The sequence below is a fragment of the Nicotiana tabacum genome, chromosome 17, assembly GCF_000715075.1.
Source record: "Nicotiana tabacum cultivar K326 chromosome 17, ASM71507v2, whole genome shotgun sequence".
Classification (NCBI taxonomy): Eukaryota; Viridiplantae; Streptophyta; class Magnoliopsida; order Solanales; family Solanaceae; genus Nicotiana; species Nicotiana tabacum.
The window spans coordinates 95928895-95955088 of NC_134096.1; the positions used below are offsets into that span (position 1 = coordinate 95928895).

The 26194-nt window shown below is 36.9% G+C and overlaps 1 protein-coding gene and 1 pseudogene across 1 annotated transcript; both read left to right on the top strand.

Moving 5' to 3' along the window:
- Positions 1-2357: 2357 nt before the first annotated feature.
- On the top strand, positions 2358-6185 carry LOC107792381 (plant cysteine oxidase 2). The gene is made up of 5 exons (XM_016614591.2): positions 2358-2753; positions 4076-4194; positions 4290-4452; positions 4838-5068; positions 5815-6185. Exons 1-5 carry the CDS (start codon positions 2564-2566, stop codon positions 5922-5924), a joined length of 813 nt encoding a protein of 270 aa, XP_016470077.1. The 5' UTR covers positions 2358-2563; the 3' UTR covers positions 5925-6185.
- An 11162-nt stretch (positions 6186-17347) lies between these two features.
- LOC142171986 (uncharacterized) lies at positions 17348-22522 on the top strand (annotated as a pseudogene).
- Positions 22523-26194: the final 3672 nt, after the last annotated feature.

Genomic DNA, 26194 nt, shown 5'->3' on the forward strand with positions numbered 1-26194 from the left:
CACAATCCCCTCGGTGCACGCCCGCACGCCCGTCACCTAGCATGTGCGTCACCTCCAAAATAATCACATGATACCAAAATCCGGGGTTTCATACCCTCAGGACCAGATTTAAAACTGTTACTTACCTCAGAGCGTGAAATTATTTACTCTGTTATGCCTTTGCCTCGCAAATCGGTCTTTGAATGCCTCGAATTTAGTCACAAATAATTCGTTTCAGTCAATAAAATTTATTGAAATTAATTCCATAAGAAAATACTAATTTTCCATAAAAATCTGAATTTTAGCTCAAAAATTACATGTGGGGCCCACGTCTCAGAACTCGACAAAAGTTACAAAATTCGGAAGCCCATTCAACCACGAGTCTAACCATACCAATTTTATCAAAATCCGACCCCAACTCGACCTTCAATTCTTCAATTTAAACTAAGAGGGTTTTTAAACTTTTCCAACTTAATTCACCAATTAAATGATAAAAACAACCATGGATTCGGATAATTTAACCAATATTGAGTTAAGAACACTTACCCCGTTGTTTTCCTTGAAAAACTACAAAAAACCGCCTCTTCCCGAGCTCAAATCCGTCAAAACCTGAAGTCCCATTTTCAGAACTTAAACTCTCTACCTAGACATTTACTCTACGCGATCGCGGACTTGTCTACGCGATCGCGATGCACAACATCACAGACCTACGCGATCGCGGACTAGTCCACGCAATCGCGAAGTACAAAACACGTGACTTCTACTCCGCTCCACTTACTCTATGCGAACGCGACCTTCTTCACGCGTTCGCGAGTCACAAAATCCCAGAGCTACGCGATTGCGTCTCGCTTCACGCGATCGCGAAGCACAAAATGCCACTGCTTCACATTAACCCTACGCGATCGCAGATATTCCCACGCGATCGCGTTGAACAAAAACCCCCCACTGACCAAATAAGCCTACGCAATCGCAGATGCATTCACGCGATCGCGTAGAAGTAAAACATCATCAGATATCAGAAAATTCCAGCAGTTGTTCAAGTCCAAATTTTTGATCCGTTAACCATCCAAAACTCACCCGAGCCCCTCGAGACCTCGACCAAATATACCAACAAGTCCTAAAACATCATACGGACTTAGTCGAACCCTCAAATCACCTCAAACAACGCTAAAACCATGAATTACACCCCAATTCAAGCCTAATGAACTTTAAAATTTTTAATTTCTACAAACGACTCCGGAACCTATCAAATCACGTCCGATTTACCTCAAATTTTGCGCACAAGTCATAAATGACATAACGAAGGTACTCAAATTTTCAGAATCGGATTTCGACCCCGATATCAAAAAGTCAACCCCGGGTCAAACTTCCTAAAAATTCAACTTTCGGCATTTCAAGCCTAATTTCACTACGGACCTCCAAATAATATTCCGGACACGCTCATAAGCCTAAAATCACCATACGGTGCTATTGGAATCATCAAAATTTAAATCCGAGGTCGTTTACACATAGGTCCATATCCGGTCCACTTTTCTAACTTAAATTTTTAATTATGAGACTAAGTGTCTCATTTCACTCTGAGTTCCTTCCGGACCCGAACCCAATAACCCGGTAGGTCATAAAATAACTATAAAGCATAAATTGAGCAGTAAATGGGGGAACAGGGTTATAATACTCAAAACGACCGGCCATGTCGTTACAACATAGGCGCCATGTAAGAAAAAAAGGTGGGACATGGCGATCTAACGGATGAGGGAAAAAAAATATCCTAAAGTATAATTGTAAGGATAAATATGTCAAAAAGTATAACGAATGGCAAATATAACCCTTTTGAAGAGTACATGGGCAAATATGATCCTAAAGTATAATGATAAGGATAAATATATCTAAAAAGTATAACGAAGAACAAATATAACTCTTTTCAAAGAGTACAGGGGCAAATATGACCATTTTTCGTATATTATATGATTCGGCATACATGTGAACACACTTATCGAGTAACTAGTATATGAAAATACACATATATTATTAAAATTGTTACAACTAAATTAAAAAAAGTTACACATAAATAAAGAATTACTTTGTTATTAATTAATATTAATATGGTAAATAATTTTACAGTTAAGTTCAAAGAAATGACTGAGAGTTAAATTAGGAAACATTTAGGGGGTAGAAGACAATCTCAAAAAGTGGAGGGGGGATCGGTGAAAATGTTATAGTATTAAAAGAGGATAAAGAAGAAGAAAAGAATCCGCTAGTGGCATAGCCCATAGGAAAGGGAAGGCAGAAAATGGCCCCTGGTTTTCTGTTATTCCGCTCTCTCCTCTTTCAATATCAATTCTACGGCCCCTCCCACCCATTTATACTTAGTCAAGAACGTAGAATTTCACATCTCTTTCTTTCTTTCTTTCTTTTATTTAACCCGCTTCAACTGCAACATCATCATCAACAACAGAATACTGCACATAGTAAATATCAAGAAGAAAAATATCCAAACAAAAATATATACCCAGATCATTGTTTTCCAGTTTTCTATTGGAATTACTCCCATCTTCTGATTTCAAGTTAAACATATATTGGTAAAATGAGGATTGAAAAAAATGTAAGTGAAAGAAAAGGTAAGCAGTACAGCGACTGGAAAAAGAACCGGAGAAGACAGAGGAGGGTGTCGCCGGTTCAAATACTCTATGAAACTTGCAAACAAGTGTTTGCTAATTGTGGCCCTGGTGTTGTACCATCTGCAGAAAACATTGAACGTCTCAAGGCAGTTTTAGGTATGTTGGTTGATTCATTTGAGCTTATTTTTTTAAGTGTTGAATTGCTGTTGCGTCATAAATTTGCAAAATTTCATTTTTATTATGTCGGGCAAAAGTACAAGTTTTGAGCTACAAAGTACAACCCCTCCAAATATGGTGCATGATCTGGCATTGTCATTTTACACTACCTCGTTTTAAAGTTGATTTTGACATTGTAAATTGTTACCAATTCTTTTCAGGCTTACCCTTTTACTGATATTTCCATTTTATAATGATGACAGCTATAACTGGAATCGGTTTACTTTAACTCAATTCTGAAGTTATATCAGCACTTTAGGGAAATGTTCGATTTTTAAGTTCTTTAAATTACAAAATACAGAAAAATGTCCAAATGACTGTAAGAATTAAAAAAAAATTTAGCTGTTACTACAATGTTTTGTGGGTGTTACACGATTTTAAATTTATCCTTTTTGTAGCTTAATTTAGATGCATTGTTGTAGTGGTTATGGCGTTGGAACATTACCAAGTTTATAAAGAAGTTGATTTTGACGAGGTTGATTGATGATATATCCACTTTTAGTACGACAGGATCTGGTTGTCTTTTCACTAACGTTATGTTTTGCTCTCCCATTTGAGAAATAGCTTTCTGTTTTAGGGATTTATATGGGAACTATGTAAATGTTTGGATAATGCTGCTTCAGATATAAATGTTCTTTCTTTCTAAATTTGTTTACTTCTACTGTTTTCAGGATTTATTTATAAAATAAATTTTAAAAAACAACTGTTTTCAGGATAAGGTGTTTGAGATTTATCTGCATTGTGTTTTCTGTTATGATTGTTATGTTGCTATGTCACAAGAGTAAATAAAATTATTGTTTGATTGGAAAATAACTGTTATACCGTTTCCCTTTAGTTCAATATTTTTTCTTGCTTGTACGGTTCAGGGGTTTGTGAGGAGGGGTGGGGGTGACACAGGGGCGAAGCTATGTTGGCCCAAGGGTGGTCGGGCCGAAAAATTATATTTAGTATAAGGTAAAATATTATTTGTTATTACTTAAAATAGACTTTGAACACCCTGCATAGCCCACTGTCAAAGGGTGTTCAAAATTTGAACACCCTTATCGAATTTCCTGGCTTCGCCATTGGGGTGACGTGAAAATTTTGTGGGAGAATGAGAATTCTTCAATAATCTTTTTTAGGCAAGTATAGATTGTGGAAGCAAAAAATGATTTACTACATTATTTTGATGTGAATTCAAATTTCTCCTTCCTTTGCTGTATTATTTCACTTTGTGCTGATTTAGGCAGAATGTACTTATCCTCTGTACGTGGTACACGCAGATAGTATGGTTGAAGCAGACGTTGGCTTGAGTCCGAATTTGCCATATTTCAAGTCAACCACGTATGATACACCTCCTACAATAACATACCTGCACCTCCATGAGTGTGACAAATTCTCGGTATGTAGCAATTTTTCCACTAATAGTGAATTGTCTTTTTCTCTTCCTTCAGTGTCTTGATTCGACGCTTATAAAGTCTTTTGCTTCTTTGGCAGATTGGTATCTTCTGCCTGCCTCCATCAGCTGTGATTCCACTTCATGATCATCCTGGAATGACAGTTTTTAGCAAACTTCTTTTCGGAGAAATGCACATAAAGTCGTATGACTGGGCGGACAATCTCCCTGCTGAATTAACTCCAAATGCTAATTCTTTAGACAGTAAGTTCTTTTGCTGGAGATTGCTTTGTTGAACTGTTCTCTTCACTCATTGTCACTTGGAAATAGGAAGCATGTCTTTAAACTGGGGCGTAAAGAAGAATATAAATGAGTGTACAGATATCATCATTCTACATTTGTTCCAATGTATTAAGTCCTAAAAAAGGTTGTCTTGCTTCTTAAACCTCATCCCCCCCCCCTCCCCCCTTTTCTTGTCTTGTTATATGGGGTCAAAGGGGTTCTCTTGTTTTCTGTAAATTTTTGGTGCACCATAAAGTTTCGTAAATTTTATGTGCATCACAAGGTTTAGAGGTTTCAGTTACTATAACATATTACCTGTTAGATTTATTAAGGAGAAGAGTAACTTCTTTGGTCATTTTTTTATCAGATGGGGTTGAAGCGGATTCAACTGGACTTCGTCTTGCAAAAGTGAAGGTGAATTCTGCGTTTAGAGCTCCATGCAAGACCTCTATCCTCTATCCATCTGATGGTGGTAATATGCACTGTTTCACAGCAAGAACGGCCTGCGCCGTGCTAGACGTGCTTGGTCCACCATATTGTGATCCTGAAGGTCGCCACTGTCAATACTACTATGACTTCCCGTTAGCCAATATCTCAGGTACACCTTGTATTTTCTCAAAATACTTGACTCTAGCTTTGATTTGTGACAAGAATATGGACCTTGGGCCTAACTCATTCTCAAAAGCTAGCTCCGGCAAGTCAGAATTGTCCAAAAAATCCATATAAAGACGCAACAATCCATTCCCTTGATACTTAACACCTACCGTATGTCTTGGACTTGACATCTAGTGCATACATAATATAACCTGGGGTCTAATACTGGGTAATCAAAAATATGAACAGGTATAAGATAATGGACTTTTGATCTAATTCAACCTCAAAAGTTAGTTCATATTGTGAGGTTTTCTCAAAGATAATACAAGGAGACTAATAACTCATTTCCTCGACTAATGTGATGGCAAGGTGACGACCTTTTTAAAATACTAGTTAGACCGAGATTTGATTCTCCAGCTTGTTGGTTTTTAAGTAGTTACGTTGAGATATGATTCTCCAAATTGTTGGCTGGTGGGCAGACAGTTCCAGGAACAATGGTGCTTATAAAATTGTCAACTTGAGTTGCTTCTTGATTTTATTCTATTTTTGGAATCACTTGATTAGACAATAAGGATAGTCTATTTACCCTTTTCTTGAATGGTGTCGGATAAATATGGTAATTTGATTTGATTGTACTTGATTAACATTTTCAGTACGGCTCTAGCCAGTTCATGGGAACTTGTATCCGACATTATCCATCAACATGAAAATCCTAATGTTTGGTTTTTGTCCTTTTTCCCTGCATTACAGTGCCTGAGGAACAGCGCGGCTGTGACTATGCATGGCTGAAAGAGAGGGAGAAACCTGAGGACTTAACTGTAGTTGGAGCATTGTACAAGGGACCAAAGATAGTTAAGTGATCTAAAGAAAATTTCCTAAGAATGTCAACAACAGATGAAGTGAAGCAGAAAGAGAAAGTCTCTTTTTTTTTTCCTCCCTTCTTTTTCTCTTGTTTTTCCTCCTTAATTTTTCTTTGTTTTCTTTTGGAGGGGAAAGGGGGCCAATCTTCCTTCTCCTTGCGGTTGCTAATGTACATATTCAGACAGGAGGAAACAAACAACGGTCAATGCAACCTAAAATGGTTGCTGAAAATTTGATAAAGTAGCGTCATTTTACCTCTACATTACCTCTAACATGTAGTCTTATCTTTTAAAATTTTATGTGAATATATCCATAATAAGTTAGTTGTGACTAGTCTGTACCCTGTCGAGTTTGGTTACGATGCAAAACAAGTTTATCTTGGAAAAGGCAAAACCTACTTAGCACAATGTTTGCCAAAAGTAGCATGGGTTCTTCATGAAATTTGGTCAAGGAATTCATTTTCTCTAAGCTTTTCATGAATAATCATGAATAACTAATTTTTATAAAGGTATTTTATTACTAAGTTAACATGTAGCTAGCGTTTGGCCATAGATTCTAAATTTATTCTGAAAAATCTGATTTGGTTGAAGTTTAGTTTGAAGATGAATATGTGTTTGGACATTTGTTTTGGGTGAAGTTTGGTTTGTAAAAACATGACTTATACTCACAAGTTCTAAAAACTATCACAAATACCCAACAATACTATTATCAATAATATTCATTATATTATCGTAAACCATAGTCTTGAACATAAATAAATTTGATACAAAATTATCATTTTTATAATGAACTACATGATACACTATCAGATGACCGAAAAGACGAAGCAACATCGTTACAAAATAATAAATTGTGGGTTCTTTTATAAAATATAAAAGTTTGGGGCAATTTTTAAAAAATATAATAATGATATTTTGGTCTAAAATCAGCTATTGAGCTGGTTTTTTGGGATTTGGGATTTGGCCAAAATATTGGCAAAATTTATGGCCAAACATGTGTTTGCCAAATAAAACCCAAGTTTATTTTGACAAAATCTATGGCCAAACAGTCCGTAATTTAAACCGACAAAGTAGTAAACTGAAAACATTAAAGCGTAAGTAGTACAACTTAATAGGTTTTTTTAAATAAATTGTGTGACTAAAGGTATACATTTAAATATTTCTTCGTTCCAATTTGTTTAAACTTTTTTGGAGTAAGAGAATTAAATTGACTTTTTTTTTTTTGCGAATTCGGACATAAATTTTATTTTAGGAATTATATAAAAAGTATTATAATAGTTAATAATTTAAAATATTTAAAACTATTTGCAAAGAATATGATAAAAGAATATCTTGTTTGATTCTCAAAATAGTACTAATAAGTTCATTATTTTTGAAATGCAGGTAGCATAAAACTTTAAGAAGAATTCCAGAATTTCAATCCCACTTTCACATTATTGAATGATTACTAGTCCTTTACTTTTTTACTAATTTTGTATGAAATACTTTCTTGACCTTTAATGTGTCATACACACGAGGTGCATACTGCATACTTAGACTAGCCGATCGAGTTGGAATCGGACTGTCAAGATAAAAATCCGCGCGCATGGTTATAGATGTCTAGATGCTATAAATATTTACTTGACTTGGGAAAATTGACTCTTGAATAGAACATGCATGTAGGTTGTTGGGCGGAAGGATATTCACCCGAACTCCCTTCGCTGAAAAATTACATTATATATATAAGGCATAATCTATTTTTTACCTCTGTATATTATATTTTGAATCCCTCTGATACAGTCCAAAAGCATAACTTAGTGGCCAAGGGAGTACAAAACCTTTATAAGATTATCGGTTCTATTCTCACTAGCTACATCCCTTTTAACTTTTTTCTATTTGAACCCCTTACGGCTAATCATGCATCCTCCACTGCGTTGTTGTACACTCTCCACCTAAAGAATCGAGGATATTTGACAAACATCACAGTGCCCGCTGCAAATATTATGCGTTGCCCAGCATTATTCATATTTTGAATGATGAGCCTACTACTTATTATTCAAATACAAGAATGAACAAAAATATGGGTTACGACTTTTGGATTCAAGAAATGTGCAGGACCCAAGTATGGGTTTTGGTCGTGGGTTATGACTTTGTCTGCCGACCATACCGTTGAAAGAAGGAAGACGACAAATAAAACTGAAACTCCATCATTTAAATGACGTCTGTAGATCTACGAGTAATTATTATCCCATTAGCGAGAATAAAAGACACATGTCTAAATTTTGCTCTTATACTAGTATTAACTTTCGTTTAACTTCGCCCTTTTCACCTTAGAAACTTATAATACATGATGGAAAATCATGGGCCAGTATTAAATAAACAACACATATATTTACAGGTATAAATGTTTATGTTTTAGAGCCTATTTGGTATGACGTAAATATGTTCATTGTTTTGCTTCTCCTACTCGTAGTGGTAGAGTCGTAGAGAGATGCGTAATGATAATTATGAGATTAGCATATAATAGTAGCTATTTATTATTTTGTCTGCAACCTAATTAGTAAGAAACAAATGGAAAAAAAAGGAACTTAAGTCGTAGGAATTAGATCAGACACGGACACGCTGAAAAATATTTTTAAGTGCTGAAACTGATTTTTTAAATAAGTATTTATATGTTTGGATAGACGTGCTGAAACTGATAATAAACAATTGATGTGTTTGGTAGAAAAGTGTTGATAAGCTATTCTTTTGTTAAAATGACTAAAATACTCTTAAAACTTTACAAAAGATTATAAATTAAAAAATTTCTTTGTAAAGAAAAGGATGAACAACGAATATGGAATGAAGAGAAAGTTAGAAAATTTATTTTGGGAAATTTTTTTATGAATTAAAAAATATCATTAAGAATAAACTAGTAAAAGCCTTAGTCAAACTAAAAGTGCTTATAAGCTGAAAGCCATAAGTTGGAGGTGACCAACTTAGGACTTATGACTGATTTTAGCTTATAAGCCCTTTGAGTGTTTACCAAACGCATAGATAAGACAAAAGATACTTATAAACCAGTTTGATCAGCTTATAAGCTTAGCCAAACACCCTCATTATCTGTTGATCCATAGAAGGTGCGAGTACAGAAACAACCATTAGGCACTACATTGCACACATGCATATGAACATAACTGTTACTAATAAAAATGGACAATAATTAGTGTCTCCATCGTGGTAGCAATTAAGGGTACATACATTCTGATTAACTATGTTACTCTATTATTAGCTGAAGTTATGGTTTGCCTACAAGTACAACAATGGGTCCTCATAAGATGGAGACTGGCATCGCAAAACCTAACATGGCTTAGTGTTAGGGTCCTGACTTTTGACATCGGGCGTGGCGCGGCTGTAACAAGGATTGAGCGTGATGACCTTGCTATTGGCCTATGTGTGGGCAAAACAATCATGCGGGCAATGGACAAGATAATGTCACGTGGGCTGTTGTGGGCAAGTATTGGCCAAGGTCTTGGAGAAGGCAATATATGCTTGGCAAAGGCTTGACAAGGCAGTGTGGGCAAGTTGGGGCGGCATGGCATGGCATGCGCGCCAAAGTCAGTGGCACGGGCACTTTGGGTTGTGGGAGCGCCAAGTGCGGGCTAAGGTAAGGCAAAACAGTGCGGGATGATGGCAAAGGCTTTCAATAGTTAAGGCACGGCTATGTAAAGCAAAATACAAGCAATGGCACGGGCGAAACAAGGGTTGACATGGACAAGGCAGAAACTAGGCCAAGGCGTGTGCGGGCGGCAGTGGCGTCGGGTGTATGCGAAAAAATCATGGGCGGCAGGTTGTGGGTAAGGCATTGGTGCGGAGCAATATCAAAAAGAGCAAAGGTTGGGCGCAATGCCAACCTTGGGCGTGCAACAGCTGACCAAGTCAAGGAGCACGTGCAGTGCACATGCCAAAGTAGTTGGCGATTACCTTTTTATAACCTTTTGTACCCATGTTTGTTTAGTGCTTGTATCCACTATCATTTCGTGTAGATCATGGCCTATGTAGTTGGAGATGTCAACTATAAGATAAGAACAGATTTAGCATTAGCCCGCCAAGTGGCAAAAGTTATAGACAACAAGTGTCAATGTGTTGCTAAGTGCCAAAGGCTCCCTATGTGCTATAAATAGGTGCCTTTGGACTTAGTCAGATTTTAAGTGGGAATTTCGTGTGAAATTCAAGAGGAAAACAAGAGAGAAATGTGAGGGTTTTTAAGTGTTTCAATATGGGGCTAAGGCTGGGCATTGGGCAGGTCTTAGTGTACAAGATCGACTTGTGATCTTGGCTAGATGAAGTGGGTTGTGAACGACCGGTGTTCATAGCAAAGTGAGGGTTTCCTTTGTAAGTTTTCAAATTAATACAAAGGTTGGGATTTTCCCGTATTAGATTGTGTTCTCTTTACATTTGCTGCCTAAATTCGTCTAAGTATAAACTTGCTGAAAATTTGGCTAAGTGTTGGGGAAGGCTAAGTCAAGTGCGCAACTTGACTGTTGCGCGGGTGTGACTTTGGACTGATCAAAAATGCCCCCGCGATAACTGGTATCAAAGCAGAGCTGGTTTGTGGCGGTGGCAAGACGACTAGTAGCAGATTTCGTATTACTGCTTGGGAACATGGCTGGTGGCACAAATGCTGAACTGCGCCAAAGGGTGAAACAATTAGAAGCACTCGTTGGACAGGCTATTGAAATAGGAATTGATTCTTTTGTTCTTGCGAGAATGACACTTTTGGAGGCAGATTATGCGGCGAGGCATGAGACTATGCTGGCAGAAATGGCCTTGGTACGCAAGGAAAAGGAAGAACTGCGTGAGGAGGTGGTTCAACTTCGAAGGGCATTACAAAACACTGTCCCTAGAAGTGATGATCACACCAAGGTGAGGATTCTGCTATTTCCACGGCTCGAACCCGTGACCTCCTGGTCACGTGGCAACAACTTTACCGGTTACGCCAAGGCTCCCCTTCTTGATAATCAACCATGACATTGCAAATTCTCCTCCTTAGTCCGCATACTTTGAAGTGAATATGTACAGTGAACTCCAGGCCCTCCTAGAAAGTATTAATATTTCTGTGATCTCATTTGCAGAATCTAGTTTGCACAAGTCCTTTGAGAGACAAGACATCATTTTTCTATATCGCCTTGTTCCCTTTTTACCTTTTTTCAAAGTAGTTTTGCAGAAGAATAAATTTATCATTTTATATTTCCCATGGCGCATTTAACAAAGAGAAAAACTTCAATTCCCTTTAAACAAACATCTTTCAGACTCTCAGTAATAATTGTTTTTAACATCGTAGCATTTAAGTGAAAATAGGCTTAAGTGGCGTGAATGAAAAGGCTTAAGCGGCTGATACAAGCAGTGCAGCAACTTACGAATATAGTTTTGTCAAAGTTTTGATTGATTTGCAATGATTATCCGCATACAAGTTGCATCCTTGAACCACTAATTAGCTCTTTAGTTTACTTTCTTTTGGAACTTCTGTGCTTCTTGGTGTAGAATCAATAGTTGCTTTCGACCTTAACTTTAGTTGCTCATGGCAGGTGATGGTTTGGGACACTTCTACTTCATCAGCTGTTCGCTCTTCATGCTGTGTTAACCACTATACCTATGTATTTGACCGATGATGCAAAGGTGTGGTGGCATACACGAGTTGCGGAAGTGGAAAGTGCTGGACTGCCCAAGATTGAAACTTGGGAGATGCTAAAGAAGGAATTAAAATCTCAATTCCTTCCAAGCAGCTCGTCATGGGTTGCAAGAGATGGACTGTGTCGCTTGAAACAAAGTGGTACGGTGAGGGAGTATGTCAAGGAATTCTCGTCCTTGATGCTGAATGTAAGTAATATGGCAGAAGAAGACAAGCTGCATTACTTCATGAGCGGATTAAATGGCTGGGCGCAATTAGAGTTGAGAAGGTAGAATGTTCAAAGCCTCTTTACTGCTATTGCGGCGGCAGATACGTTGGTTGATTTCAACTTAGGTGGTGACCCTACTGAATCTTCGCATTCAAAGTCCGATGCTAGGAAGGAAAAGGCAAGGGAATGGAAGAAAAGCGGGAAGGGCCACGCTGCCGAAGATGAAGGGTATACCAAGAATGGAAGCAAGCGGATACTTCCAATGGCAAGGAAAGAAGCGGAAAATTCAAAGGCTGCTTTACTTGTGGCGGACCGCACTTAAAGAAGGACTGTCTGGTGCAGGCCAGAGTAAATGCTATGCTGGCTATGGAAAAATAGGAACAAGCAGCGAAGGCAAATGCTATTGTGGCAGATGTGAATGGAGCAACAGGGGCGTTGTATGTTAACAACCCCTTGGGGCTGATTAATTGAGTTGGCTCGACGAGGACGTCGATTTTAAAGGGTGCGGGTGGTTTGTTAGGGGCCTGACTCTTTGACATTGGGCGTGGCATGGCTGTGGCAAGGATTGGGCGTGATGGTCTTGCCATTGGCCTATGTGCGGGCAAAACGATCATGCAGGCAATGTACAAGATAATGTCATGTGGCCTGTTGTAGGCAAGTATTGGCCAAGGTCTTGGGGTAGGCAAGAGATGCTTGGCAAAGGCTTGACAAGGCAGTGTGGGCAAGTTGGGGTGGCATGGCATGGCATGTGCGCCAAATTGAGTGGCACAAGCACTTTGGGTTGTGGCAGCGCCAAGTGCGGGCTAAGCTAAGGCAAAATAGTGCGGGATGATGGAAAAAGCTTTCAACAGTTAAGGCACGGCTATGTGAAGTAAAATACAAGCAATGGCATGGGCGAAACAAAGGTTGACATAGACAAGGAAGAAACTCGGTCAAGGCCTGTGCAGGCGGCAGTAACGTTGGATATGTGCGGCAAAATCATGGGCGCTAGGTTGTGGTAAGGTATTGGTGCATAGCAATTTCAAAAGGAGCCAAGGCTGGGTGCAATGCCAGCCTTGGGCATGCAACAGCTGACCAAGTCAAGGAGCACATGCAGTGTACATGCCAAAGTAGTTGGCTATTACCTTTTTGTAATCTCTTGTACCCATGTCTGTTTAGTTCTTGTATCCACAATCATTTCGTGTAGATCATGGCTTATGTAGTTGGGGATATCAACTACAAGATAGGAAAAGATTTAACATTAGCCCGCCAAGTGGCAAAAGCTGTAGACAACAAGTGTCAATGTGTTGTCAAGTGCCAAAGGCTGCCTATGAGCTATAAATAGGTGCCTTTGGACTTCGTCAGATTTTAAGTGGGAATTTCGTGTGAAATTCAAGAGGGAAACAAGATAGAAACGTGAGGGTTTCTAAGTATTTCAAAAAGGGGCTAAAGTTGGGCATTGGGCAGGTCTTAGTGTGCAAGATCGACTTGTGATCTTGACTAGACGAAGTGGGCTGTGAACGACTTGAGTTCATAGCAAAGTGAGGGTTTCCTTTGTATGTTTTTGAATTAATACAAAGGTTGGAAATTTTCCGTATTTGATTGTGTTTTCTTTACATTTGCTGCCTAGATTCGTCTAAATACAAACTTGCTGAAAATTTGGCTATGTGTTGGGAAAGGCTGAGTCAAGTGTGCAACTTAACTGCCGCGTAAGTGTGACTTTGGACTGATCAAAAATGCCCCCTGACACATAGTTTAGTGCTCTTAAGTACTAGTCATTTTTTTCTACAATTTATTTTCCTTTGTTGTCTAACACCTTTAGTCGTTTATGTACATACTCCCTCTCTTCAATTCCATGTAAAGGTGCTTGGTTGGTACAATGTTTACTCTCTCTCTCTCTCTCTCTCTCTCTCTCTCTCTCTCTCTCTCTCTCTATATATATATATATATATATATATATATATATATATATATATATATATATATATATATATATTATCAAGATTAACCAGAAAAGGTTAAAATGACAAAATCAGTTTATTCACTTTAAATACAACAACAACAACAACAACAACAACCCAGTATAATCTCACTAGTGGGGTTTGGGGAGAGTAGTGTGTACGCAGACCTTACCCCTACCCTGGGGTAGAGAGGCTGTTTCCAATAGATCCTCGGCTCCCTCCCTCCAAGAACTCCCCACCTTGCTCTTGGGGCGACTCGAACTCACAACCTCTTGGTTGGAAGTGGAGGGTACTTACCACTAGAGCAACCCACTCGATTGATCCTTTAAATAATTAATAATTAAACAGTCGGCTAAACTCCCAAACAACTAACGCAAAGGCTTTAGCCTTTAGGCCCAAAGTTTTAAGGTCCCATGATTTTACAATTAATAGTTGTAGGTTTTATGTTTAGTTTTTCTTCAAAAATATTTGATATTTTAGATAAAAAGTGCATGCTTTTTATAAAAATATGAAAGAGAACTATTTAGCCATGCGATTGTTTGGCAATATTATCAATTTTAAAAAGATTTTTGAAGAAATTAATTATAAATAATATTACTCCTAGTAATAACTTTGCATTTGAAAAGTTAGAAAAGTAAACCTTAAATGAAATTATATATAAAATATTTTAAGCTTAAGGATTCTTAATAAACTTTAGTTTTAAATAACAAGCTTTAGTGAGACGCCCTAATGGTTAAACTTTCACACACACATATAGAGATAATACATAAATACCGCCTCCAACTTATCCCAATTTTTCAAGTCCACGCTTCAACTTTACTGACGTCCTATTACCCCTCTAAACTGTCTAAAGTGGTATTAATATCACCTTTTGTGCATATGTGGCATGATAAGTGGTTACACATTGATCATATTATGCATATGCCTTCAAGACCGTTCATTAGGAGTCAAGTCAAAGACCTTCAAATTATTGGGATGCATTTGATGAAGTTGGAAGATTTGAATGATCTTTTGAAAAAGCCTAATAGAGTCTACAATTTCATCCAAATGATATTTAGGGGGTGGTGGCCCAAGTTCATGTGAAAAGTCCCAATTACAAGTGGAGAGCCCAAGCACCTAAGGGTCTTTTTAGTCATTATATAGATCTTAGTATAAATAGAAAATATTAGGTCATCTTTCATTCCTTAGACTATATTGAATATTGCTATGTATTTTGTGAGCTTGAAGGTAGATTTGTGGTTGCCTTTGAACTAGCCCTAGAATTTGCAAGAGGTTTGTATTCTATTAGTGTATGTGCTTTTGTTCATTGTATTAGGGGTGATTAGGATTTAATTCTAGTTATTACTAATATGTCATCAATATTTGTGTCTTGCTTCCCGTTCTTTATTTGTTTTTCAAGTCTCATTTCTTGTTCTTGCATTTTGGTTGTTATCATTTGGTATCAGGAGCCTAGGCTAAAGAATTATTCCTATAATTCTTTGGTTTTAGCTTTCAAAAAAAAAAATATACAATTCTAATCCGTGAGTTCTTGGATTCTTGAATACGTTGTGGAAATTGATTCAAGGAGATTGAGTGCTGCTGAAACACTTGTTGGAGTTGCGTTTTGGGGGAAAATTGTTCAACAATTAAACTTGAAGATTAGACCACCCAAAAAGAAAAAAAGTCAAGCATTAAAACCAAAAGCTTTATTCGTTCCTTCACATGCCGAAAATGGAATTTTAATATGCTTTTATTTGTGGAGTAGAGCAGCAATTATTGGACCCATTTCAATTATTTGAAATTAGCTTGTTTATTCATCTCCAGGAGCTTTGTGAAAGTCTTGAAACCTGGTGAAAATTGCAGCAACTTTGCAATTGCATTTTAAGTGTTCTAGCTTCATTTCTTTGTTCATTCTTCACTAGATTAGCTTAGTATTAATTCATATTAAGTAATGTCTTGTTTTTTTGCGTCCTTAACTTGTTTCATGCCAATTTTTTTGTGCTTTTTTTAATTTATTTTCGTTGTAAATTTCTTGGCCCAAGTCCGAATTTACTTACATTGTCCGTTCTTGTTTAAACATCAATTCCATTCTATCCCGACGACGGAAGGGACTTGTTGTAAAGACTAGGATAATAGTTTAGAGGCAACTTTGAGTTTTACCTTTTGAGTGAAAAAAGGCTAGAGCGAGTGAGATTAAAAGAGAGAATTAAAAGCCAATTTTCAAGAGTAAAACACGAGTGATTGAGTGGCATACAACTTGAGTGTATACAATACGAGAGCGACTTGGTGAGGACTTTTATCACTAACTTATTTTTTTATTTTATAGGAAAGTTCAATATGGGTGAGGGATCTTCCAACAACATGAAAAAAATGTTTGAGGCCATGATGAAGAGATTTGATATGATTGATGGTAGGTTCACAAACATGGAGAATAGGATGCAAGTTCAAGAGGAAAAATGAACTCCTTGGTGAGTGGAACTCCCCCACATCAACAAGGTGTTGGAACTAGTGCTTCTCCATCAACTCCTTCTACTCCTTTGGATCCTAATCTAATACAACAAGGGATCCATGCTCAAGCAACTTATGCACAAAGAGGGATTCAATTTCATAAAAATCAACCCCAAAGGCAACAAAGGAGGGACAATCCACAAAATCGCCAACCACCACAAGAAGAGCGCATCAATCTTGAGGAAGAAGAAGATCATGCTCAAATTGCAATAAGGCAACAAGCTTGGCAAGGTTATCGACAACCAAGATACAACCATGATGAGCATGCAAGAGGGTTGAACACCATCAAGATCACTCTTTCACCTTTCAAAGGAAGTAGTGACCCGAAAGAATACTTGGATTGGGTAATCAAGAGTGAAAGTATCTTCCAAGTTAACAATGTGACTAACGCCATGATGATCAAGTATATCATCACCCAATTTGAGTTATTTGCCTCTACTTGGTGGGAATCTTTCAAGAGGAAAAGGGAATAACGACTACTTGATCCTATTACTACTTGGGATGAAATAAAAGGTGTCATGATGAAAAGGTTTGTACCAGATTACTTTCAAGAAGATATTATTTTAAAATTCTACACTTTGAGGTAAGGTAGTAAGAATGTTGATGAATTCTTTGAAGAGTTTGAGAAGATAAGGTTCCGAGCCAACTTTCATGATAGAGAGGAGCTTATTGTTCCAAGATTCCTTGCGGGGGTTGAACAAGGAAATTTCTTCTCCTATGAGGTTGCACAAGTATGATTACTTAGAGGATGCTTACCAAGCGACTTTGAGAGTTGAAAAGGGGCTTAAGGGTGAGAAAAACTACAAGTTCAAGAGCACTACTTCTTCATGGAGCAAGGAAAAAGAGACTTGGAAATCTTCAAGCCATTGGAACAAGCCTAAAGAGACTAAACAAAATTTCAAAAATCAAGTTGAAAAATCCAAACCTAAGGTGGAGGCTAAAGAATGAGGAAATAATGCTCAAGTCTCCTACTAATATTAGGTGCCATAAGTGCCATGGACTTGGTCATTACATTAGAGATTGTCCAAACCAGAGAGTTATCATTGCAATGGAAGATGGGGGATATCAAACGGGGGATAGTGACCATGGAGAGTGTGAATAAGAAGACCCAAAGTGCTACTTGGTAGTAAGAAGACTTATGGGTGCACTTGCTAAGGAAGAACTAGATCAGAGGGGGAATCTTTTTCATGCTATATGCCAGATTATGGGAGATGTTTGCTCAATGATAATTGATAATAGAAGTTGTGCAAATGTGGCAAGTGCATCTTTGGTAGAGCAATTGAATTTGCCTACAAGGAAGCATCATACACTATATAGACTACAATGGTTAAATAAGTGTGAGGAACTCAAAGTGACAAAGTTAGTATTGATAAAGTTCAAGATCGAAAAGTATCATGATAAAGTTTGGTGTGAGGTAGTGCCAATACAAGCTTGTCATTTACTTCTAGGCCGACCTTGGCAATATGATAGAGAAGCAAAGCATGATGGAAGAACTAATAAGTACTCTCTTGTTAAAGATGGACATAAATTTACTCTTTTACCTTTGACACCATTTCAAGCGAGTGAAGATTACAAAAAAAATGAGAAAATTGAGGGAAAGAATAAAGAGAGAGAAAAGGGTGAGAAGAGTGATACTTCAATAGAGGAAAAAGTGAGAAGAGTGGCACTTCAAGAGAGAAAAAAGTGAAAAAAGAGGGAAAATGAGGGAAATGTTTCATTTTTACAAAATAAGAGTGAGCCTAGAGGGAAAAAAAGTAAGTTTGTTAGCTAGTCATCAAGATCCTTTGAGAGAGGTTGAGGATAACCGTTCTCTTATACTTCTTATGCATAAAAATTATTTTTTGACTACTAATGAGCTAACCCCTTTTGTACCTACTGAAGTTTCTACTCTTTTGCAAGGTTATGAAGATGTCTTTCCCGAAGAGCTACCAAGGGAACTACCACCTTTGAGGGGAATAAAGAATCAAATTGACTTTGTTTTGGGATCTCAACTTCCAAATCAGCGGCATATAGGAGCAATCCGGAGGCTACAAAAGAGTTGCAAAAGCAAGTTGATGACCTTCTTGAGATAGTATTTGTAAGGGAAAGCTTGAGTCCTTGTGTCGTTCCCGTGATCCTAGTGCCAAAGAAAGATAGAAGTTGGAGAATGTGCGTTAATTGTAGGGCTATCAATAAATTCACGGTAAAGTAGCGTCATCCTATACCTAGGCTTGATGACTTACTTGATTAATTTAGTTGCTCTCTAATCTTTTCTAAAATTAACTTGAGAAGTGGTTATCATCAAATAAGAATAAAATCTGGTGATGAGTGAAAAACTGCTTTTAAAACTAAATTTGGATTGTATGAATGGATGGTTATGCCTTTTGGACTTTCTAATACACCTAGCACTTTTATGAGGCTTATGTACCATGTGATGAAACCCTTTATTGAAAAATTTGTTGTAGTTTACTTTGATGATATTTTGGTGTATCCAAAGTCACTTGAAGAGCATGTTGAGAACTTGAAACAATTTATGCTCTTAGAAAGGAAAGATTGTTTCCTAATTTGAAAAAGTGTACTTTTTGTGTTGATAAAGTGGTCTTTCTTGGTTTTGTTGTGAGTGCTAAGGGTGTAGAAGTTTATGATTCTAAAGTAGAAGCCATTAGGAGTTGGCCCACACCTAAGTCTATTGGGGACGTTAGGAGCTTTCATGGGTTGGCTAGTTTCTATAGAAGGTTTGTTAGAAACTTTAGCACCATAGCCGCATCGTTGACCCAAGTGATTAAGAAAGATAAGACCTTTATTTGGGGAAAGAAAAAGAGGAATCCTTTAGGGAGTTGAAAGATAAACTTAGCAGGACACCACTTATTCAACTTCCTAATTTTGAAAAGACTTTTGAAATTGAGTGTGATGGTAGTAGAGTAGGTATAGGAGCAGTTTTAATACAAAATCAACAACCTGTAGCCTACTTTAGTGAGAAACTTAGAAGGGCGAGCTTGAACTATTCTATATATGACAAGGAGTCGTATGCCTTAGTTAGATATTTATCAATTGGTAACATTACCTTTGGCATAGGGAGTTTGTGATTAAAACCAACCATAAATCTTTGAAGCACCTTAAGAGCCAAGGTAAATTAAATAAGAGACGTACTAAATGGGTAGAGTTTATTAAGCAATTTTCATATTTGATTCACTTTAAGAAAGGCAAAGATAATGTGGTCACAGATGCTCTTTCTAGGAGGTTTATTTTAATGAACACTTTGACTTCTAAGTTGATGGGATTTGAGAGCCTAAGAGAACTTTATCCTAGTGATCATGACTTTAATGAGCTTTATATTTAATGTGATCAAGTTGAGGCATATAAGAAACCATATAGGTTAGATGATGCATACCTTGATAAGCAAGGGAAGAAAGAGAAGGATAAGGAATTAGCCAAAGTAGAAAAACAAAAGAGATTTCATAAGTTTGATGGATTCCAATTTAGAGATGATAAGTTATGTGTGTCTTGGTCCTCTTGGAGAGAAATGCTTGTTAGACAAGCACATAGTGGTGGTTTAATGAGACATTTTGGAGTCCCTAAGACTTTAGATATATTAAATGAGTACTTTTATTGGCCTAAGATGAAAGTTGACGTAGATAAAGTATGTGGTCAATATGTTGAGTGCAAGCAAGATAAGTCTAAGATACGTCCTTTTGGTATGTATACTCCATTGCCTATTCCTAATGCTCTTTGGTTTGATATTTCTATGAATTTTGTTCTTGGTTTGCCTAGGACTAGGAAAGGTAGAGATAGTATTTTTGTGGTAGTTGATAGATTTTCTAAAATGGTATATTTTATACCATGTCATAAAAATGATGATGCTACCCATGTTGCTACTTTATTTGTTGATCATGTACTTAAGTTGCATGAAATTCCAAAAACTATTGTTAGTGATAGGGATTTCAAGTTTCTTAGTCATTTTTGGAAGGGTTTATGGGGTAAGCTTGGCACTAAATTATTATTTTCTACTTCTTGTCACCCTCAAAACGATGGTCAAACCGAAGTTGTCAATAGGTCATTAGAAAATATGCTTAGGGCCATGGTTAAAGGAAAGCTTACTTCTTGGGAGGAACAATTGCCATTGATAGAATTTGCATATAATAGGACTATTCATTCATCTATTGGTATGTCTCCTTTTGAATGTGTTTATGGTTTCAATCCTTTAACTCCTTTGGATATAACTCCTTTGTCTCAAGATATTGTTGTGAGTTTAGATGCCAAGACAAGAGCTGAAACCGTGAATAAAACTCATGAGAATGCTAGGAAACGATTTAAAAAGATGAACCAAAAAGCGGCTACCAAAGCCAACAAATGAAGAAAGAAAATGGTGTTTGAACCTGGAGAATGGGTGTGGGTGCATTTTAGGAAGGAAATGTTCCCTCACGAGAGAAAGAACAAGTTGCTACCAAGAGGAGATGAGCCTTTTCAAATTCTTGAAAGAATTGATGAAAATACTTATAAAGTTGGCATTCCTAATGATTTTCAAGTGCATGATGTTTTCAACGTTAGTGACTTGTCTCGTTTTGATGTAGGCGATGTTACAAACTCGAGGACGAAATTTTTTCAAGAAGAGAAAGATGATCACATTATGCCTATGCCTTCAAGACCGTTCACTAGGAGTCAAGCTAAGTACCTTCAAATTATTGGGATGCATTTGATGAAGTTGGAATATTTGAATGATCTTTTGAAAAAGCCTAATAGAGTCTACAATTTCATCAAAATGACATTCAAGGATGGTGGCCCAAGTTCATATGAAGAGGTCTAATTACAAGTGGAGAGCCCAAACACCTAAGGGTCTTTTTAGTCATTATATAGACCTTAGTATAAATAGAAAATATTAGGTCATCTTTAATTTCTTAGACTATATTGAATATTGCTATGTATTTTCTGAGCTTGAAGGTAGAATTGTGGTTGCCTTTGAACTAACCCTAGAATTTGCAAGAGGTTTGTCTTCCTCTTGAGGATTCTATTAGTGTAGGTGCTTTTGTTGATTGTATTAGGGGTGATTAGGATTTAATTCTAGTTATTACTAATATCTCATTAATATTTGTGTCTTGCTTCCCTTTCTTTATTTGCTTTTCAAGTCTCATTTTCTGTTCTTGCATTTTGGTTGTTATCACACATCTAGCAGGGCGCGTGAAGAGGAGAATTTAAAGTCCAATCATTGTATTTTTCCTTTTCTCATTTATTCTTTTCGTTTTTTTAAATATCTTCTTCACTAAACCATTAAATCTACCATCAGAAAATATATCTGGCGACCGGAAATCATTCGCCGCAAATTTGTCCGGCCACTAAAATTCGTTCCCTTCAGGCTTAATTTGACAATTTAACAAGATTATCTCTGGCACACACTTTTCGGCTATTTTATCTTCTGTATACATACACCACAGTCAACCAACCAGACCATATTCCTCTGTTTCTCTTCCAAAACTCTCACTTTATATATTTTATCATACCCAAGCTATGCCTAATTAGCTAGTCCAAATGATATATATCCTACCACCCCTTTCAATCTTTTTCACCATCCCTCACAAGAAAAGTTACTTCTTTAATTTATTTTTTCTTCTACAGTTCCTCATCGATAGATTTTAATTCACGCATAGATGGGTTTTAATGATATTTGCGGTACAACCTGATTTTAGGATGTGCTTTTCCTCAATCTGTTACGAATATGGTCTAAGTTTAGGGGGTTTTAAATGAAGATTTTTTGTTTTATTATGTGGTGTCCTTAGTTTATTTTATGTTAGTTGAGTCCTGTTGTTATTTACATTTTAGTACCTAAAGGTGTCCACTTTTGTTGGTCGACACATGTCCAGTTTATTAGGCTACTAGTTGTTTAATACAGTGTATTCCTTATTTTATTCAATTATGTTGAATGGGAAATCAATTTTATCTTCCTTTTTTCTCTGTTTTCTTTTCTTTGCTTTCTTAGTTCATTTCCATGGTTATTCCCACTCGGGAATCGCTACATTTGGTATCAGAGCCGACGATTCTCGATTGTTCTTCGATGTTAATGGTGGAGTCTGGCAGAGGTTCGAATGAGTTGGAGCAAAATATTCAAGCTTTTATTGACATATCAAATAGAAGACTGCAATATATGGAAGAATGGTATCAAAATCGTTTTCGAACCTTCCATAGTTCACAAAATCAGTATGACTTTCAAAAGACGGAGAGTGAGCGGGTTCCCGGTGAACCGTACACTTTTCATCCGTATCCTGGTGAAAATCCAAGTTCTTATCGAGATTCCTATAGTGATTTCACTTATGGATTAGCTAACCCAACGGATGAAGGATGAAATTATCTCCATTCACCCAAAATTGCTCCCTCTTACCAGGTTCTATATATTTATCCATTTGATGGTAACTGTACGGGTTTGTATTTCATTCAGATGGGTGGTGGTATTGTAGTGTCGACGACAGCCTTTGTGCCTACACAAGAAGATCCTCTAACAATGGCGGCAAGATTCAGGAGGAACAAGAAGAAGGGAGGATACGTTAGTGCTTGCTATCGTTGTATCAGAAAACGCAAGGAACATCCTGGGAGAGCAAACACAGGAGGAATGCAGTATCACGCGATTCTTTTTGATAAATATCTTTCTAGTTACATTGGGAAAGTGGGTATGAGGTATTTTAACAAACGTCAGAACTTGATTAAGAAGAAAGGAAACTATGTCGAGAATCAAGTGTTTGATAAAAGTTCTCACATAAATGAGATTGAGCTGCAATGTAGATTTGATAACAAGGAATCCTTAGTGGTTCATATTGATGGCCGAAACTGTGGAGTGCTTAATGAGACTGAGAAATTTGTCCTTAAAGAGATCTTGACTGTTGAATCTGAAAAATCAGTTGATGGGAAAGAGAATATGTAAAAGGTTGAAGATGATGGGGTTGAAGTTTCAGTTAAAGGTTGAAGATGATGGTGTTGAAGTTAAAGAGATCTTGACTGTTGAATCTGAAAAATCAGTTGATGGGAAAGAGAATATGTAAAAGGTTGAAGATGATGGTGTTGAAGTTTCAGTAAAAGGTTGAAGATGATGGTGTTGAAGTTAAAGAGATCTTGACTGTTAAAGAGATCTTGACTGTTGAATCTGAAAAATCAGTTGATGGGAAAGAGAATATGTAAAAGGTTGAAGATGATGGTGTTGAAGTTTCAGTAAAAGGTTGAAGATGATGGTGTTGAAGTTAAAGAGATCTTGACTGTTAAAGAGATCTTGACTGTTGAATCTGAAAAATCAGTTGATGGGAAAGAGAATATGTAAAAGGTTGAAGATGATGGTGTTGAAGTTTCAGTAAAAGGTTGAAGATGATGGTGTTGAAGTTAAAGAGATCTTGACTGTTAAAGAGATCTTGACTGTTGAATCTGAAAAATCAGTTGATGGGAAAGAGAATATGTAAAAGGTTGAAGATGATGGTGTTGAAGTTTCAGTAAAAGGTTGAAGATGATGGTGTTGAAGTTAAAGAGATCTTGACTGTTAAAGAGATCTTGACTGTTGAATCTGAAAAATCAGTTGATGGGAAAGAGAATATGTAAAAGGTTGAAGATGATGGTGTTGAAGTTTCAGTAAAAGGTTGAAGATGATGGTGTTGAAGTTAAAGAGATCTTGACTGTTAAAGAGATCTTGACTGTTGAATCTGAAAAATCAGTTGATGGGAAAGAGAATATGTAAAAGGTTGAAGATGATGGTGTTGAAGTTTCAGTAAAAGGTTGAAGATGATGGTGTTGAAGTTAAAGAGATCTTGACTGTTAAAGAGATCTTGACTGTTGAATCTGAAAAATCAGTTGATGGGAAAGAGAATATGTAAAAGGTTGAAGATGATGGTGTTGAAGTTTCAGTAAAAGGTTGAAGATGATGGTGTTGAAGTTAAAGAGATCTTGACTGTTAAAGAGATCTTGACTGTTGAATCTGAAAAATCAGTTGATGGGAAAGAGAATATGTAAAAGGTTGAAGATGATGGTGTTGAAGTTTCAGTAAAAGGTTGAAGATGATGGTGTTGAAGTTAAAGAGATCTTGACTGTTAAAGAGATCTTGACTGTTGAATCTGAAAAATCAGTTGATGGGAAAGAGAATATGTAAAAGGTTGAAGATGATGGTGTTGAAGTTTCAGTAAAAGGTTGAAGATGATGGTGTTGAAGTTAAAGAGATCTTGACTGTTAAAGAGATCTTGACTGTTGAATCTGAAAAATCAGTTGATGGGAAAGAGAATATGTAAAAGGTTGAAGATGATGGTGTTGAAGTTTCAGTAAAAGGTTGAAGATGATGGTGTTGAAGTTAAAGAGATCTTGACTGTTAAAGAGATCTTGACTGTTGAATCTGAAAAATCAGTTGATGGGAAAGAGAATATGTAAAAGTTTGAAGATGATGGTGTTGAAGTTTCAGTAAAAGGTTGAAGATGATGGTGTTGAAGTTAAAGAGATCTTGACTGTTAAAGAGATCTTGACTGTTGAATCTGAAAAATCAGTTGATGGGAAAGAGAATATGTAAAAGGTTGAAGATGATCAAAAGAAATGAAAGCGAGTGGATTTTCCCATTTGCAAAAGAAGAATCGGATATAATAGAATCAGAAGTTGAGTTTAATGGGAGTGACTATGTGCAATCTGACAATGTCGAGCGACAAAAGAAAGAAGAACCTCCTATGGAGGTTACCGAAGAAGGTAAGCAAGAAGCTACAATTGAGCAAGTCACAGAGGCTAATCTCCTAATTCCTACATCAACCATTATATATGTTGCTAAAGCTAGTATACATATCAAGATGCAGAAAAAAGAAGCTTTTGTACGAGAAGCACATTCAGGTAAGGCTAAAATATTGAGTGTAAATAATAATATTTTATCTCGTGGGGCGAAAGTGGTTGTAATGCAAGTTGCTTATCATTTTGGGCCATTAGCGTTTTTCCTTGCCTTAAATACCAGGTTCAAATCTAAGGGGTTAATTGAGAGTCATATGATGGGCATATATGACAAATATGAAATTATGGGGATCGTTAGGAAATTGTTTGATGAATTACCTCGTAGGTTTGTGGTTCATCTGCTAATACTGATATGGACTCAGCTATTTCAATAAAAGGAAAGGGCCCAGCTCAGCAAAAATGAGAAAATAACTGAATACCCGGCCCACTACCATTTCACTTCCCATTTTTATTATTCTTTACATTTTAGTTGATGTAAATATAAATACAGATTTTTCTTTTATGGAAGAACATAATAGAAAATTAAACAGACACAGAGTCTAGTCTTCTCTCATCTCTCTCTCGCCCTAACTAGGGTTTTCTTCTTTTCTTTCTGCCATAGCTACTTGTGTTTCAATCTAACATGGTATCAGAGCAGGAATTATGATTTCTCACTTCATGAGCTTCAGTCCGATGTTACCCTCGCTCAGAGTTTTGGACGGTTTCATTTCCGTCTCTAGTTGATCGAAGTCAAATGCTAAATCGTCGATTTTGCCATCAAAATTTGGGGATTTCCCTGTTTTTCTTCTTCAAGCGTCTGATATTGCTAGAAGATTTGATTTCTAGGGTTTTTCGAGGTTTTCTTCAACGATCCCTTCAGATTCGATTTTTTAAGGTTTCATATTCGGAGAAGACTCTTCTTCTTCGAGTTTGAGAAGAAGGCTGTAATACCTTTCCTGTTCAACTTCGAAATCGTATATATTTGATGTTGTATGTAGCATATTTGTGTAGAAATTGTATTGATTTAGTTGATAATAGTTTTGTTTCAACTTACTGAACTTGAATTTCACTCTATGGGTAGTGTTATGGAAAACATAGGATCGCCTAGTAGTACAACCTCTGAGGGTTTCACTCCCTTCACGATTGACCATCCCATCCTTTATATGTGCATCCGTCTGATAGTCCTGATAGTCAGCTGGTGTCTGTACCTTTTAGTGGTTGTGGTTTTGTTCTGTGGAGAAGCAGTATGCTTACCTCCTTGTCTGCAAAGAACAAGTTAGGTCTCCTAGATGGTAGGGTCCCT

What these genes read in the sequence shown, in the direction of transcription:
- LOC107792381 (XM_016614591.2), top strand. Translation starts at nt 2,564, where the DNA reads ATGAGGATTGAAAAAAATGTAAGTGAAAGAAAAGGTAAGCAGTACAGC. An exon ending in ACGTCTCAAGGCAGTTTTAG is followed by an intron (nt 2,754 to 4,075) that starts GTATGTTGGTTG and finishes TGGTACACGCAG; the next exon opens with ATAGTATGGTTGAAGCAGAC. An exon ending in AAATGCTAATTCTTTAGACA is followed by an intron (nt 4,453 to 4,837) that starts GTAAGTTCTTTT and finishes TTTTTTTATCAG; the next exon opens with ATGGGGTTGAAGCGGATTCA.